Below are 18,758 nucleotides of genomic sequence, written 5' to 3'. Positions count from 1 at the left end.
TGGGAGAGGTTATTGCCAAGAACCTGTTTCCCTTATGAGATATACAAGATTCAGTTTCCCAGTCTATATCTGGGTAGTTGAAGTCCCCCATAATAACCACCTCATTATGATTTGCCGCCTTGTCTATCTCGTTTAATAGTAGATTTTCTGTGGACTCTGGTATATTAGGTGGTTTATAGTAAACTCCTATTAGTAATTTATTATTGTTTTTAGCTCCATGTATCTCTACCCACAGTGACTCCACATGTTCATGTCCCTCACCTATATCTTCACGGAGTGTGGGCTTTAGACAAGACTTTACATAAAGGCAAACCCCTCCCCCTCTCCGGTTTTGACGATCCTTTCTAAACAGACTGTAACCCTGTACATTAACTGCCCAGTCATAGCTATCATCCAGCCATGTCTCAGTTATTCCCACTATGTCATAGTTCTCCTCACACATCACTAATTCCAGGTCCCCATTTTTATTAGTCAGGCTTCTGGCATTAGTATACATACATTTGAGAGGTTTATGTATATTTTTTACCCTACACCTTTCCTTCTGAACTGTTCTAGTCCCTCCTTCCATTCCTCCCCCAGTCCCACTACCTCGCCCCCGGTCTCTATATGCACTATCTTCCCCTCCTATAGTGTAATTACCCTCCCCCAGTCCCTAGTTTAAACACTCCTCCAAACTTCTAGCCATCTTTTTCCCCAGCACAGCTGCCCCTTCCCCATTGAGGTGCAGCCCGTCCCTACGATAGAGCCTGTAGCCGATAGAGAAGTCGGCCCAGTTCTCCAGGAACCCAAACCCCTCCTTCCTACACCAGTTCTTGAGCCACTTGTTAATCTCCCTAATCTCCCACTGCCTTTCTAGTGTGGCTCGTGGTACAGGCAGTATTTCGGAAAATACTACCTTTGAGGTCCTTGCCCTAAGCTTTTGACCTAAATCCCGATGGTTTCGATATGGACCATGACCGCTGGATCTTCTCCAGCCCCTCCCAGTAATCTGTCAACCCGATCCGCGATGTGTCGAACTCTAGCGCCAGGAAGACAGCACACTGTTCAGCGATCACGGTCTTTGTGACAGATTTCCCTGTCTGTTCCCCTAATAATGGAGTCTCCCCCTATCAGCACCTCTCTGGCCTGCCCTGCTCTCCTGGTTCCCTGCTTACTGGAGCTGACATTCCCCTGACTGGCAGAGGAAGTGTCCGGCTGCAGCAGTGCTGTCCCTGGACTGACATCCCCCTCATCTGCCAAACGTGCAAACTTGTTGGGGTGTGTCAGATCAGGGCTAGCCTCCCTGGCACTCTTCCCCCTCATCTACCCCAAAGAGTGCTTGCTCGGTGAGAAGCAAACTCTTTTGCAAATTGTCAATGCCTCTCAGTGTTGCAACTTGTCCATTTAGAGACTCGATTAGCGATTCCAAACAGGTAATTTGCTCACATCTTGAACAAAGATATACACCCTTGAACGGCTGTTCCAGGACTGCATACATCATGCAAGATGTGCACTGGACTGCGTTGTCAATTGTGCAACACATACTAAATGGGGATTACAACAGTAAAAAAGTAAAACAGTAAATATGACTTAGAATTAGACCCTGTCTGCTTTAGTTGAAGAACTACCTAGAATTAAGCCAACAACACACAAGGAAATTATAACCAACCTTAGTTTCCAACTCCTTTTCTTAAACTCCTTTTTTTTTAAACTCCACTTAATAAGAAGCCCACTTAGTAGAGAAAGCCTCAGGAAGAGCAGGCTCTAGAGAGTCTAGTGGGTCAATTTATAGCACCTGGTTGCCCAGGCCACTCCCCTTAATCAAGCAGAGAAAAAAAAATGGGTTTAAATGGCAACACCCAGCAGAAAAAAAATAAGTTTTAAATGGCAGTACTAAAATGCAAAAACTTAACTTTCAAGGATCTCTGCTTCAAGCCACACTCAGCCACTCAGCCACTCAGCCACCTGCAATCACTCCCACAAAATATACTCAATATTACCAAAAAAACAGAAACACACATGTATGATAATAATACATTTTATTGTTGACTATTGGCGGTTACATTGTCACCTGACAAAAAACCAACTGTTAGTTTGGTGGGTGAACGCAAGAATGAGGAGAGTGTCAAATAAGGGACATGGCCCCGGTCGTTGTGCTGCTGGTGGAGCTACTGTTGCAGGGAGAGGACGTGGTCGATCTGTGCCAGCTACACTCACAAGTGAAATACCTTTCTCAGGTGCGAGTAGGCGACAAAACCTTCAGCGTTATTTGGAAGAGCTGAATGCGGCTCTACGAATGGTGAGGCCAGAACAAGTACAGGCGATAGTAGATTGGGTGGCTGACAGTGCCTCCAGTTCCTTCACATTGTGTCCTACCCAGTCTCCTGCTGAAAGATCAGAGTTGGCACCTGCAGCCCATGCCCATCAGTCCTTCACCTCACCCCCTTGCAAATCAGCCAAGCAGTCTGAGCCCCAAGTCATGGTGCAGTCTCTTCTGCTTTTTGATGACTCTGCTAGCAGGGTTTCCCAGGGCCATCCACATAGCCTTGCCCCAGAAGTGGAAGAGATTGACTGCACCGATGCCCAACCACTTCTTCTCATGCAGTTCTGTTCCTGTGTCTCAGTGGTATATGCTGTGGGTGGGGTGAAAGCAGTCTAATTGCCAATCAATAATCCACAGCTGAATCACTGCTTTTACGCTGTATATAAGATTTGTCAGTCTTATTCTCTGTATCATGAGGAAGGATCTGTAATATATGTTGATCCGAAACATGTTGATGAAATGAGCCTGATGTTTGGTTTTTAAGCACGTTTCCTAATAAAACACGCACTGCGAGGTGAAGCTGGACAATCTATTTTTTTCATGACGAAACACAGGTGCCAACTGCTGTGGCTTTCTGCTATGTGCAGACTGACAAAACTTCTATCACTATTTTGTGGAATCTGATATATGGCAGGCCTCAATCAGTTGTTAGTTAAAATAGGTATATCAAAACCCGCAATCTGTATTTTGTGGACGCAGGTATATGGAAAACCTCTATCACTATTTTGTGGAAGCTGATATATGGAAGGCCTCAATCAGTTGTTAGTTGAAGCTGGTATATCACCCTCAAGCAGTAATTTTGTGGACACAGGTATATGGAAAACCTCAATCACTATTTTGTGGAACCTGATAGATCACAGCCCTCAATCAGTATTTTCTAGAAGCACACAAATCCACTATAATATACTTTCTATGTTACAAAGTATATTATAAGTATATCACACCCCTCTGTGTATCACACCTATAGATAGCACAATGTTACCAGTCCTTAAAAGGACTTTTGTGGCCCTATAAGCTAGCGTTTGGTGTCCCTAAGTTCCTAACAGCCTGTCCCTGCTTCAAAATGCAACCTCTCCCAACACTGGCAAAACACATCATGTAAAATGGCTGCCAGATCGGGTTTTTCTATAGGGTTGGGGGGGTGTCCATGTGTTGAAACGTTTCAATTGGCTCTCCTGTCCCATCTGATAGATGTTCAGCGTAACAGGTATGGTGTTTCCCTATGAAAAACACAATAGGAGCACCATAGGGTAGTATAGTCCAGATAAAAAAGCAAACATGATTTACTCCAAATCGGAGGCTCACCTTAATGAGTTGTGCAATAAATAGGCACAACACTACTGAAGGCTTGAAAGGGGGTATATATTGGACCCCCCGAAGCGGATGGTCATGCAGCCAGGGATGTACACACTTCCACGTAGGGATGCTTGGATTCCCCAAGAAGGAATAGAAATAGAAAGAAGAGAATCCCACGGTGCAAAGAACCAGCCTTTGGTGATGACTCAAACTTGATTTACTGGTTTAGCAGATGGTACAATGTTTTTTCAGGGCAGAATACACCCCTTCATCAGGTACAGACTGCTCACACAATACAAACATCTCTAGACACACTTAACTACATAACAAAAAAAACGCCAAAAAGGCACAAATGGGGCAGTGGAAGGGGAGGTCCTGACCCCTCCTCATGTCACAGTGATGTGCATGCGAAGTGGCATGCAAATTAAAACTATATTTGTGTGAGGGTCATTAATAGGTAAGACATTGGTGGTCCAAGTGGTTTGTACATAAAAAAAACAAAGAAACCCTATGTTGATAGGCAGAGTGGTGTCCGGCTGGGGAGTAAAGCCGGAATACATCGCTCTGCTGGGTGCGGTCACATGACTACAGTAGCAGTCACGTGACCGCTCCGTAGCCCAGCAACTAGACGCTACTCCTCCTACCCGGTTAGAATGTATGGGCGGGAGGAGGATCGCGTCTGTGTATGTTGGTGAAGACGAGCGGCGGTCACAACGCTGAGCCCGCTCGTGGGATGAGGGGGAGTTGGGAGGGTAAAAAATAAATGCCACAAGTAGAAAGAGGGAAGGAGGAGGGGATAAACCCCCCTGGGCAATAATTAGAAGTAGAAGGGGGAGGCTGGCTGAGAGGGGTGGGGCGTTTGGGGATAGAAACGACACCTATTGCACGACAACAAATAAACAAACAAAGGTGTGGCCAGAATGATGACAGAAAATAAGCATAGAATAAGTATGCAAAATAAAATAGTGGATAAAAAATTGCTAGAAAACAGGAAATATTAAAAACGGGATAAAACTATGGGTCAAATTGATGTCTCAGATGAAATATACGTTCCTGATCGCAGTTGTGGGATAAAGCGATCCGTAGGAAAAAAAACTCGCATTGTGAGTAGGGATGAGCGAACCCGAACTGTATATTTCGGGTTCATACCGAATTTTGGGGTGTCCGTGACACGGACCCAAACCCGAACATTTTTGTAAAAGTCTGGGTTCGGTGTTCGGCGCTTTCTTGGCGCTTTTTGAAAGGCTGCAAAGCAGCCAATCAACAAGCGTCATACTACTTGCCCCAAGAGGCCATCATAGCCATGCCTACTATTGGCATGGCTGTGATTGGCCAGTGCAGCATGTGACCCAGCCTCTATTTAAGCTGGAGTCACGTAGCGCCGCACGTCACTCTGCTATGATCAGTGTAGGGAGAGGTTGCAGCTGCTGTTAGGGCGAGATTAGACAGTGATTAACTCTGCAAAAACACTTAATTCAGTGATCGATCTACAGCTGTGGATCATTGAACTGCTGCTATTTAATTGCTCACTGTTTTTAGGCTGCCCAGAGCGTTTTTCAGTCACTTTTTTCTTGGGTGATCGGCGGCCATTTTGTGTCTTGTGGTACGCCAGCACAAGCTGCCACCAAGTCCATTTAACCATCAATAGTGTGGTTATTTTTTTGCTATATCCTACATCAGGGGCTTGGCTGTGCTTGCTATTTTATTGAGAGGTAAAATACAATTGGCCAAAATAGCAGTACCCTAAATCTGGTGTTTCAGCTGTGGCTAGCCAATTGTAATACTGTCTGCTGTCTGCCGAAGCAGTTTTTGTTCTGGGTTGAATACAATTCCCAACTTAGCAATCCCCTAAATAATTTTTTTCTGCTGTATCAGGCCAAGTTTAAATTGATCCATAAAAGGGTATATTAGATTGAAGGTGCGGATAGTGTCATCCTCAATAACTTCACACGCTACCGTGCATTTCCAAGTTTAATTCTGTCCGTAAACGTATACCTGTCACCCAGTGCCTAAATAATAGGCCTAAAATTTATATTCAGCTAAATCTGTGATTATTGCTGAGGCTGGTCAATTCATTTAGTGTCCGCCAAAGCACAGTTTTTGTTCTGGGTTGAATACAATTCCCAATTTAGCAATCCCCTAAATAATTTTTTTCTGCTGTATCCGGCCAAGTTTAAATTGATCCATAAAAGGGTATATTAGATTTAAGGTGCGGATAGTGTCATCCTCAATAACTTCACACGCTACCGTGCATTTCCAAGTTTAATTCTGTCCGTAAACGTATACCTGTCACCCAGCGCCTAAATAATAGGCCTACAATTTATATTCAGCTAAATCTGTCGTTACTGTTGAGCCTGTATTAGTGTAATACGGTACCTAAATAGATAGCCAGATAGTGTTAGGTGCCTGGAAAAAAAGGCCTGAATTTGAATTTAATACATTGGGCCAAATAATTTTTTTCTTATTGTGGTGAACGGTAACAATGAGGAAAACATCTAGTAAGGGACGCGGACATGGTCGTGGTGGTGTTAGTGGACCCTCTGGTGCTGGGAGAGGACGTGGCCGTTCTGCCACAGCCACACGTCCTAGTGAACCAATTACCTCAGGTCCCAGTAGCCAGCAGAATTTACAGCGATATTTGGTGGGGCCCAATGCCGTTCTAAGGATGGTAAGGCCTGAGCAGGTACAGGCATTAGTCAATTGGGTGGCCGACAGTGGATCCAGCACGTTCACATTATCTCCCACCCAGTCTTCTGCAGAAAGCGCACAGATGGCGCATGAAAACCAAGCCCATCAGTCCGTCACATCACCCCCATGCATATCAGGGCCTCAAGTTATGCAGCAGTCTCTTATGCTGTTTGCAGACTCTGCTGGCAGGGTTTCCCAAGGGCATCCACCTAGCCCTTCCCCAAGGGTGGAAGAGATAGAATGCACTAACGCACAACCACTTATGTTTCCTAATGATGAGGACATGGGAATACCACCTCAGCACGTCTCTGATGATGACGAAACACAGGTGCCAACTGCTGCGTCTTTCTGCAGTGTGCAGACTGAACAGGAGGTCAGGGATCAAGACTGGGTGGAAGACGATGCAGGGGACGATGAGGTCCTAGACCCCACATGGAATGAAGGTCGTGCCACTGACTTTCAGAATTCGGAGGAAGAGGCAGTGGTGAGACCGAGCCAACAGCGTAGCAAAAGAGGGAGCAGTGGGCAAAAGCAGAACACCCGCCGCCAAGAGAGTCCGTCTGCTATTGGCCACCGCCATCTGGGACTCAGCACCCCAAAGGCAGCTTCAAGGAGTTCCCTGGCGTGGCAGTTCTTCAAACAATGTGCTGACGACAAGACCCGAGTGGTTTGCACGCTGTGCCATCAGAGCCTGAAGCGAGGCATTAACGTTCTGAACCTTAGCATAACCTGCATGATCAGGCACCTGCATGCAAAGCATGAACTGCAGTGGAGTAAACACCTTAAAAACAAGGAACTCACTCAGGCTCCCCCTGCTACCTCTTCTGCTGCTGCCGCCTCGGCCTCTTCCTCCGCCTCTGGAGGAACGTTGGCACCTGCCGCCCAGCAAACAGAGGATGTACCACCAACACCACCACCACCTCCGTCACCAAGCATCTCAACCATGTCACACGGCAGCGTTCAGCTCTCCATCTTACAAACATTTGAGAGAAAGTGTAAATTCTCACCTAGCCACCCTCGATCCTTGGCCCTGGATGCCAGTATTTCTAAACTACTGGCCTATGAAATGCTGTCATTCAGGCTGGTGGACACAGACAGCTTCAAACAGCTCATGTCGCTTGCTGTCCCACAGTATGTTGTTTCCAGCCGCCACTACTTCTCCAAGAGAGCCGTGCCTTCCCTGCACAACCAAGTATCCGATAAAATCAAGTGTGCACTGCGCAACGCCATCTGTGGCAAGGTCCACCTAACCACAGATACGTGGACCAGTAAGCACGGCCAGGGACGCTATATCTCCCTAACTGCACACTGGGTAAATGTAGTGGCGGCTGGGCCCCAGGCGAAGAGCTGTTTGGCGCACGTCCTTCCGCCGCCAAGGATCGCAGGGCAACATTCTTTGCCTCCTCTGAATCAGGTATGCACTTATCTGAAGGTGGCCTATGGCCAAATGTAGGTAACAGTCCAGGGATATGAATGACAGTCCACGGAGAAAGTATATAATTCTGACTGATCACACTGTGTCACAGGATAAATGCTGAAGTAGATACACTGTTGCAGGTCGTGGTTAGAGCGGGACCGGTATAATCTTACCATCTAGTTCGGGTCCGGACACTGGGGAGTCTCTCCCTCTCACCGCTACTCACCACGCCGTATCAGCTTCCGTTCGTGTTGTTTGGCGTCCTCGCTCGAGACTGTAGTCACGTGATATTAGTCTCGCGGGATTTGCCTGTTAAAGTGTCCGGTCTGTTTTCTCCTCAAGGTGATTAGAAGTAGGATTTTCGTGGAGCGCTCCAATGTTCAGAAACCTTCCTTATTAACTCCGGATCCTTGTTAATGGGGGTGAACTCGCCAGACGCGTTTTGGGGACGTCTCTCCCCTTCCTCAGTGGCTCTGAGGAAGGGGAGCCACTGAGGAAGGGGAGAGACGTCCCCGAAACGCGTCTGGCGAGTTCACCCCCATTAACAAGGATCCGGAGTTAATAAGGAAGGTTTCTGAACATTGGAGCGCTCCACGGAAATCCTACTTCTAATCACCTTGAGGAGAAAACAGACCTGACACTTTAACAGGCAAATCCCGCGAGACTAATATCACGTGACTACAGTCTCGAGCGAGGACGCCAAACAACACGAACGGAAGCTGATACGGCGTGGTGAGTAGCGGTGAGAGGGAGAGACTCCCCAGTGTCCGGACCCGAACTAGAGGGTAAGATTATACCGGTCCCGCTCTAACCACGACCTGCAACAGTGTATCTACTTCGGCATTTATCCTGTGACACAGTGTGATCAGTCAGAATTATATACTTTCTCCGTGGACTGTCATTCATATCCCTGGACTGTTACCTACATTTGGCCATAGGCCACCTTCAGATAAGTGCATACCTGATTCAGAGGACTTTAGACAGAAGGTTAGCACTCCATATTAAGATCTATCTTGCAGTTCTCAGGGGATACTGACAATTATCCACAGTTTGTCGCCCCCAGTGCTTATTTATTTGCTTATTTATTCAATTGCTGTTTTTTTTTTATATACTGTTTTATATATATTGCCACACCTATATCCCACATATTTTTATCATCATTGTTTTTATATTCATTATATGGTTTTATTTGATGTCTGTATTTTACATTTGAATAAATTGTTACCTCTATTGATCCCGCATATTTGAGTGCCAGCCTTATATTTGTTTTATCTATTAACCCTTTGACTGATTGGGTGATCAGTCTTTAGGCTAGAGCACCAGTTCCGTACGAAAGAGGTGGTGAGCTATCCACTATCTGCATCACATTCTTTGCCTCCTGTTGCCTCCTCCTCCTACTCGGCTTCCTCCTCCTCTTCTCCCACCTGCTCATCCAGTCAGCCACACACCTTCACCACCAACTTCAGCACAGCCCGGCGTAAACGTCAGCAGGTCATTCTGAAACTCATATGTTTGGGGGACAGGCCCCACACCGCAAAGGAGTTGTGGCGGGGTATAGAACAACAGACCGACGAGTGGTTGCTGCCGGTGAGCCTCAAGCCTGGCCTGGTGGTGTGCGATAATGGGCGAAATCTCGTTGCAGCTCTGGGACTAGCCGGTTTGACGCACATCCCTTGCCTGGCGCATGTGCTGAATTTGGTGGTGCAGAAGTTCATTCACAACTACCACCGACATGTCAGAGCTGCTGCATAAAGTGCGGGCCGTCTGTGCGCGCTTCCGGCGTTCACATCCTGCCGCTGCTCGCCTGTCTGCGCTACAGCGTAACTTCGGCCTTCCCGCTCACCGCCTCATATGTGACGTGCCCACCAGGTGGAACTCCACCTTGCACATGCTGGACAGACTGTGCGAGCAGCAGCAGGCCATAGTGGAGTTTCAGCTGCAGCACGCACGGGTCAGTCGCACTGCGGAACAGCACCACTTCACCACCAATGACTGGGCCTCCATGCGAGACCTGTGTGCCCTGTTGCGCTGTTTCGAGTACTCCACCAACATGGCCAGTGGCGATGATGCCGTTATCAGCGTTACAATACCACTTCTATGTCTCCTTGAGAAAACACTTAGGGCGATGATGGAAGAGGAGGTGGCCCAGGAGGAGGAAGAGGAGGAGGGGTAATTTTTAGCACATTCAGGCCGGTCTCTTCGAAGTGACTCAGAGGGAGGTTTCTTGCAACAGCAGAGGCCAGGTACAAATGTGGCCAGACAGGGCCCACTACTGGAGGACGAGGAGGACGAGGATGAGAAGGAGGTGGAGGAGGAGGAGGATGAAGCATGTTCACAGCGGGTTGGCACCCAACGCAGCTCGGGCCCATCACTGGTGCGTGGCTTGGGGGAAACGCAGGACGATGACGCTACGCCTCCCACAGAGGACAGCTTGTCCTTACCTCTGGGCAGCCTGGCACACATGAGCGACTACATGCTGCAGTGCCTGCGCAACGACAGCAGAGTTGCCCACATTTTAAAGTGTGCGGACTACTGGGTTGCCACCCTGCTGGATCCCCGGTACAAAGACAATGTGCCCACCTTACTTCCTGCACTGGAGCGTGATAGGAAGATGCGCACGTTGGTAGACGCGCTACTGAGAGCATTCACAAATGTCACAGGGGAACAAGTGGAAGCCCAAGGTGAAGGCAGAGGAGGAGCAAGAGGTCACCAACGCAGCTGTGTCACGGCCAGCTCCTCTGAGGGCAGGGTTAGCATGGCAAAGATGTGGAAAAGTTTTGTCAACACGCCACAGCTAACTGCACCACCACCTGATACGGAACGTGTTAGCAGGAGGCAACATTTCACTAACATGGTTGAACAGTACGTGTGCACACCCCTCCACGTACTGACTGATGGTTCGGCCCCATTCAACTTCTGGGTCTCCAAATTGTCCACGTGGCCAGAGCTAGCCTTTTATGCCTTGGAGGTGCTGGCCTGCCCGGCGGCCAGCGTTTTGTCTGAACGTGTATTCAGCACGGCAGGGGGCGTCATTACAGACAAACGCAGCTGCCTGTCTACAGCCAATGTGGACAAGCTGACGTTCATAAAAATGAACCAGGCATGGATCCCACAGGACCTGTCCATCCCTTGTGCAGATTAGACATTAACTACCTCCCCTTAACAATATATTATTGTACTCCAGGGCACTTCCTCATTCAATCCTATTTTTATTTTCATTTTACCATTATATTGCGGGCAACCCAAAGTTGAATGAACCTCTCCTCTGTCTGGGTGCCGGGGGCTGAAAATATCTGACAGTGGCCTGTTCCAGTGTTGGGTGACGTGAAGCATGATTCTCTGCTATGACATGAAGCCTGAATCTCTGCTATGGGACCTCTCTCCTCTGTCTGGGTGCCAGGGCCTAAATATCTGACAATGGACTGTTCCAGTTTTGGGTGACGTGAAGCATGATTCTCTGCTATGACATGAAGCCTGAATCTCTGCTATGGGACCTCTCTCCTCTGTCTGGGTGCCAGGGCCTAAATATCTGACAATGGACTGTTCCAGTTTTGGGTGACGTGAAGCATGATTCTCTGCTATGACATGAAGCCTGAATCTCTGCTATGGGACCTCTCTCCTCTGTCTGGGTGCCGGGGCCTAAATATATGACAATGGACTGTTCCAGTTTTGGCTGTCGTGAAGCCTGATTCTCTGCTATGACATGAAGACTGATTCTCTGCTGACATGAAGCCTGATTCTCTGTTATGGGACCTCTCTCCTCTGTCTGGGTTCCGGGGCCTAAATATATGACAATGGACTGTTCCAGTTTTGGCTGACGTGAAGCCTGATTCTCTGCTATGACATGAAGACTGATTCTCTGCTATGGCATGAAGAGACTGATTCTCTGCTGACATGAAGCCTGATTCTCTGCTATGGGACCTCTCTCCAATTGATATTGGTTAATTTTTATTTATTTTATTTTTATTTTTATTTATTTCCCTATCCACATTTGTTTGCAGGGGATTTAACTACATTTTGCTGCCTTTTGCAGCCCTCTAGCCCTTTCCTGGGCTGTTTTACAGCCTTTTTAGTGCCGAAAAGTTCGGGTCCCCATTGCCTTCAATGGGGTTCGGGTTCGGGATGAAGTTCGGGTCGGGTTCGGATCCCGAACCCGAACATTTCCGGGAAGTTCGGCCGAACTTCTCGAACCCGAACATCCAGGTGTTCGCTCAACTCTAATTGTGAGTAATATACTATAATGGTGTTTCATGTAAAGACAAAAGCGACGGGCGTATAGGATATTAATATGGAATGGTGTATAGGATGGTGCATGAGTTAAGTGCACTCATGCCAGAATCAGAATGCATTTGAGAAAATTCGGGGGTTGTATTTGTGGGCAGGGGGAAAAAATTGGAGGTTGACCATCTTGAGCCAGACAGTACCGTGGATGTTCTTATGGTTCAGAGGTCCCTTTTATAAGTTAATCTCAAATGCTTCTTTCAGACAGCGTGGATTCAGACAGTTGAGCTTATAAATCCAGAAAATTTCTCGCCTCCGCAAGGTTTGGATGATGTTATAGCCATTAGATTTAATCTGCTCTATTGGGGTAATGGAAAATCTGAAGAACGAGCCTTGATGATGTTCAGTGGTGGAGATACTGTGCTGGAGCAGTGGTGTTGCTAGGGCTGGTGTCACCCGGTGCGGTAGAAAATGGTGTCAGCCAATCACCCCCCCCCCCCCCCCCCCCCCCGAGCAATAATTTTTTAGTCATATAACCAAAAATATGTTGAAAGAATGAAAGAAATCAAAGTTAATACTTTTTAAAAATAACGTTTATTTTAAATCCAACTCCTTTACTGAACAAATAACATTTTACAACACTAAATTTAACAGGATAAAATTATAAATAATTAAGGGTACTTTCACACTTGCGGCAGGACGGATCCGACAGGCTGTTCACCAAAACCTGACATGCAGTAATTTTGGTCCGGCAGCCTTTCGCCGTGCTGCGCCAGAGCTCCGCCCCATCTCCATTATAGTCAATGGGGACGGAGTGGCGGCACGGCGAAATAGCCGCAGGACGGATCCGACATGGTGAACAGCCTGTCGGATCCGTCCTGCCGCAAGTGTGAAGTAGCCTAAATAACACAAAATTCAACATGAATAATAAATAAATAAATAATGAAATAACAGAAAATTGAACAGGAACAAATACAAGTGCACTTAAAGAACATCTCAATCAATTCAGAACTTTGCTTTCCTGGCCTTCAAAGCTGCAAAACTATTAATTGCTTTATCGAAATCAATGGTTTGCACTAATTCGCTAACCTGAATACTAATTTAACCTGAATACCAATATGGTCTGTCTTCCATGTACTTTATCATTTACATAGCTATAATATCCTGCCTACAGTCAATGTGCTGCCTGTGCTGTTTATAGTGCGCCCTGCACTGATGAATGGCAGAAAAAGTCTAAGGCATATTGGTGCACCATAGACTTTTTCCCAGGGTGTGGGATGGGTGCCCACAGAGAGGGTTCTGAGTGTCTGACATCTCTCCAGGTCCAACCTGGAGTCCAGGTTAAAGTTTGGAAATGCCCCCCGCCCCCAAATATAATTAAATAGGCCGCAGAGCGGCACAATGACAGAGTGTGGATGTGGCATCAGCATGAGGAGACCACAGAGTGGCCCAATGGCAGAGTCTAGAGTTGGCGTCAGCAGCGTCAGTGTCAGGAGAAAGCCAACGAGTGGCACATTGACCAAGTCTGGAGTTGGCAGCATCAGAAGAAGGCCACCGAGTGGCACAAGCACAGAGTCTGGAGTTCAGGGCAGCAGCATCAGGAGAAGGCCACCGAGAGGCAAAATGACAGAGTGAGGAGTTGGCGGCAGTATGAGAAGGCCAAAGAGTGGCACAATGATAGAGTCTGGAGGTGGCGACAGGAGCAGCATCAGGTGGATACCACAAAGTGGTCAAGGTGACATAGTGTGGATATGGCAGAAGCATCAGCATCAGGATACCACAGAGTGGCAAGCAGAGTGGATGTGGCAGCAGCATGAAGAGACCACAGAGCGGTACAATGACCGAGTCTGGAGGTGGCTGCATCTTAAGGGGCGGCGTCATAACGGCCGGTGCCCAGGCCGCGCGCTCATCTTCATAACTTTCCACTCCCCCTTTCACCCAGAAGGCCCGCCCAGTGTCTTCAGCTTGTCCTCCTCCAGTGGCCAAATCCCTCGCCTGCGCTGAGGATCCGGATGCCCGCAGGCCCGTACAGTGACACTCCTGCAAGCGCCGCATCGGAGGGCTGTTCGGAGCTCCAAGAAGAGGCGTGCCGTGTTGGAGCTGCCAGCCCGCCTACCTCCTGACTTTGGCAATAGCAATATTTTTACAGCACAGTACATGTCCCCTATATTTTTATATAATAAATAAAGAGTCCCACAGTACATAATGTGGGCAAAATATACCTAATTACATAACATTCCCAATACATAAACTTATTTTTATGTGGAAAATGGTGCCAGGTGGTGTACCATAATAAAAATGCCAGGGTACACCACCTGGCACCTAAGAGTATCACTATTAAAAATGTAAAATAGCCTTTATACACAAAAAAAATTAATGTATTTATTGGGAATGTTATGTAAGTAGGTATATTTTGCCCACATTATGTACTGTGGGACTCTTTGCTTCGGCCCTGTCACGTGGACTTTACCAGAGCCTGTACAAGGATATTTTGGCAACACAAGCGAAGCTACATCTCGGCGACCCCCCCCCCCCCACACACACACACCCGCAGCTCACCTGGTCCTGGTTCTGTCTGCAGCAGCTGGCTTCTCCTCTGTGTGGTCCTGATATCTGCGCTCTGCTTCAATCTGGTTTGAGGACTGTACTTTTCGCCCTATAAGACGCACATAGGTTTTAGAGGAGTATAATAAGAAACAATATTTTCCATTATACCTCAGGTCAGACCACCAATCAGACCCCCAATGTTAATCATACCTCAGATCAGCCCCCATATCAGCCGTCAGCCCCCATCCATCATGCCCCCCATATCAGCCGTCATGCCCCCATGTCAGCCATCATGCCCTCATGTCAGCCGTCAGCACCCCATCCATCATGCCCATGTCAGCCGTCAGCCCCCATCCATCATGCCCCCATGTCAGCCGTCATGCCCCCATGTCAGCCATCATGCCCTCATGTCAGCCGTCAGCACCCCATCCATCATGCCCATGTCAGCCGTCAGCCCCCATCCATCATGCCCCCCATGTAAACCGTCATGCCCCCATGTCAGCCATCATGTCAGCCGTCAGCACCCCATCCATCATGCCCATGTCAGCCGTCAGCCCCCATCCATCATGCCCCCCATGTCAGCCGTCATGCCCCCATGTCAGCCATCATGCCCTCATGTCAGCCGTCAGCACCCCATCCATCATGCCCATTGTCAGCCGTCAGCCCCCATCCATCATGTCAGCCATCAGCCGCCCATGTCAGCCCCCATCCATCATGCCCCCCATGTCAGCCGTCGGCCCCCCATCCATTATGCTCCCTAATGGGGGACAATGTTGGAGTCTGTACCATCAGGGGGGTGACATGATGAGGGACAATGTTGGAGTCTGTGCCAAAGGGGGGTGAGGGTGACAGATTGTCACCCCCCCGTTCCCCATGGCACAGACTCCAACATTGTCCCTCCCTTCATCATTATCCCAGGTCCCCTCATCATGTCATCCCCTTCCCCCATGGGTGGCACAGACATTTCTTCTCTTCCCCTCCAGGCTCCATGGCACAGACATGTTTGTACATTTTGTCCCCCATCTCCCCCTCTCTGTTACAATTACAAATAAAATTGAAAACTCCAGCACTGTGCTTCAAAATTTTGTATTTATTTTTTTAGAGATGCGGCGTCGTTATGTAAACGCCGCATCTCTAAAAAAATAAATACAAAATTTTGAAGCACAGTGCTGGAGTTTTCAATTTTATTTATTACACGGGGTGGGAACCCGACTCCAAGCAGCAACTTCCAGAGTGCCAGGAGGTTGACATCTCTATTGTTACAATTACAATACACTTACAGTACCTGATATATCACTGGGGTCTGGCTAGAGTGGGGTCGGTCGGGTCCTGGCTCCAGTCTCAGCTGGCTCTGCCTTAAGGTGTCTTCTCCAGACTAGAGGCCAACAAGTCGTGCCTCAGTCGCTCAGTCCTCTGTGTTCTTCTGCTGCCAGCCTGGAGAGGCAGCTTTTACAGGCCACAGCAGACAGAGCAGCTCCGCCGCTGCCCCACTGACAGTCAGTCACGCCTCCTTTGACCTGAGCGCCGCACGGCACACATGTCGGCTGGACAGCCGCTGCCCGCCAGACAAGACAGTAGCAGCCGCACTGTAAGTAAGTAGTAAGTAAGGCCCCCGGACTTACTACAGTGCAATTTCAATGTGTTACATAATTTAATTAACTACCTAGGTAGGTCTGGCTGGCGGCTGCTGCTACAATGGGGTGTCACCCGCCCCCGCCGGGGGCAGGTGACACCCCATTGTAGCAGCAGCCGCCAGCCAGACCTACCTAGGTGATTAATTAAATTATGTAACACATTGAAATTGCACTGTAGTAAGTTGGTCCGGCGGCCGGGTGACACCCCATCAGACTGGTGTCACCCGGTGCAGCCCGCACCCCCCTTGCAACGCCACTGTGCTGGAGAAATCTTTTTTTTATGTTAGAGGCCACATGGGCACTCGAGTACATAAATTATGTTTGAAGAGCCACAATTCAGTTGTCCTTTGATAGAGAAGGTATCGTCGCTGGAGTTGTGGACAGTAGTAGTAGTGCGTATGCATTTGCAGCATAAGCACTTAGGCTGCTTACACTTGAAGCTCCCTATTGGGCCGGTACTGCCCAAACGTGAATCTAGTCCCAATTGTTGTTTAGGTTGGCTGGGCGCCAGTAGGTTCTTCAGGGACTGGGCCCTCCTGAATGTGAGGCGGGGTCTCTCTGGCAGAATCTTGTTAAGGATGGGGTCTCGTTTGAGAATGAACCAGTGTTTGGAGAGGATCTCTTTAATCATGGTATGGTTGCTGTTAAAAGTAGTTAAGATGTTGGTACTATAACTTCCCACAGGAGGGTCCTTCTTGATGGTCATGCTTTCTTTACCAGGTAGGCAATCTTCCTGTGTGAGAGCACAGGCTCTATTGAAGGCCGCTTCTATTATCTCAGGGGGGGAACCTTTCTTTTTGAATCTGGGCCATGTGTGAATCTGGGCCAAACTCACTCTGTGCCATGTCTTCTGAGCAGTTCCGTCTGACATGTTTGAATTGGCTAAATGGAATATTAATCTTCCACTTCTTATAGTGGTAACTGGAAAAGTCGAGGTAGCTGTTACAGTCGACTTTCTTGAAATATGTACGGGTGATTATTCTTCCACTGGTACAGTTGGGCTCTAGATCCAGATATTCGGCAGTTGAGTTGCTGTGGGTCCCTGTGAGCGTGATGCCCCAGCTGTTATTAATATGTTTAATAAACCCCTCCACCGACGCAATGTCGCTTTCCCATACAAAAACCAGGTCGTCAATGTAGTGACGATAAAAGATGATATTGCTGGTCCAGTCTCCTGAGTAGTGATGGGCTTGCGGTTCGCCCGGCGGTCGGTTCTCGGCGAACTTTGGTTGTTCGCGATTCACCGAACATGCGAACATATGGCGATATTCGAGCCCAGCATATTCTTTTACATTGTGAAGAACTTTGACCCATGACACATCCATCAGGTGGTATAGGACAGCCAATTGAAAAGTTTCAGCCCATGGACATACCCCCTACCTTATAAATAGACCCGATCTGGCCGCCATTTTACATTCAGTTTTTTGTCAGTGTAGGGAGAGGTTGCTGTGTGGAGCAGGGACAGGCTGTTAGGGACACCAAACGCTAGCTAATAGGGCCACAAAAGTCCTTTTAAGGACTGGTATAGGTGTACTATTGATAGGTGTGCAGTTCAGAGCGGTGTAATACACTTATAATATACTTTCTAACATAGAAAGCATATTATAGTGGATTTGTATTGTGCAGCAGTTGTGTGCGGTTCTGCAGCGATACTGCAGCTATACAGAGGGACAAACACAATTAGAAAAAATAATTAAAATAATTATAACTGGTTTGATATACCAGTCGCCCCCCCCAAAAACTTCTTTGCTAACATTGCAGCAACTCTGACCACATACCTGTTCAGGTTCACATCTCTTCATTAAAACAGGAACATGACCAGCCTATAATGGAACTACTCGCTCCATCTTCATAGTTAAAGGGGTTGTTATAGGATCTTTATATTGATGGCCCATCTCGAGAAAAGACTATCAATATTAGGTTTAGATGGGGTCTAACATCTTGCACCACCCACTATCAGCTGTTCTACAGTCCAGTGCCAGAAGTTTGTGCCGAAACTACCCAGCTCCATTCATCATGTGGTGGACCAAACCAGTAACTAAAGCGCTCCTCCCACTTACCAGTTACCTGCTACATTTATTACACAATGGGCAGAGCTGTGCATTTCTGATGCTGACTCTAAATCAGTTGGTCGGTAGGGGTGCGGGGTGTTATTTATGTCCTGTCACAGGGATAGGCCATCAATAGAAAATCCTAGGGACCACTTAAGTGTCAAACTCTCCTAAATCTGTATACTAAACTAATAAACTGTATAATGGAATAATGAATGTAAGATACTCTTTTTCCTTTTTTTTTTGCAATTACTAAAGAATTGGTCTCTTTCTGTTTCCAGGGGGTTGACCTTTACAAAGTGATGGAAGCTGGTCATTTTATTTGCTCTGAATTAAATAAGAAGACAAATTCTAAAGTTTCATTAGCAACATATTCACTGTGAATATTAGTGTACCTGCTTAACGTACCTGCTTAAATAACATATCTGCTATTATGTTACATTCCATGAACTGAAATCTATTTTAGGATATATTATATATACATATTTTTTCTAGACTGAGAAAAACATAGCTAGAAATTATGTTTTATGTAGCTATAATATTAACAGTATTTTCTTGTTATCGTTATGCTGTTATATGCAGCAATATGCATGTTAAAAAGC

General features: G+C 47.4%; 1 protein-coding gene across 1 annotated transcript in view; it reads left to right on the top strand.

Annotated features, from left to right (window-relative positions):
- HMGCLL1 (3-hydroxymethyl-3-methylglutaryl-CoA lyase like 1) overlaps window positions 1–18,556 on the top strand; it is a 262,055-nt gene extending 243,499 nt beyond the window's left edge. The window contains exon 10 of the mRNA XM_040426810.1: window positions 18,438–18,556. Within this exon, the coding sequence (XP_040282744.1) occupies window positions 18,438–18,539 (102 nt within the window). The 3' untranslated portion in view covers window positions 18,540–18,556. The remainder of the gene's footprint in view (window positions 1–18,437) is intronic.
- Window positions 18,557–18,758: the final 202 nt, after the last annotated feature.

This window comes from Bufo bufo, chromosome 4 (assembly GCF_905171765.1).
Source record: "Bufo bufo chromosome 4, aBufBuf1.1, whole genome shotgun sequence".
Lineage (NCBI taxonomy): Eukaryota > Metazoa > Chordata > Amphibia > Anura > Bufonidae > Bufo > Bufo bufo.
The sequence above is the reverse complement of the archived record's forward strand: the minus strand, read 5'-3'. Positions and strand labels throughout refer to the sequence as shown.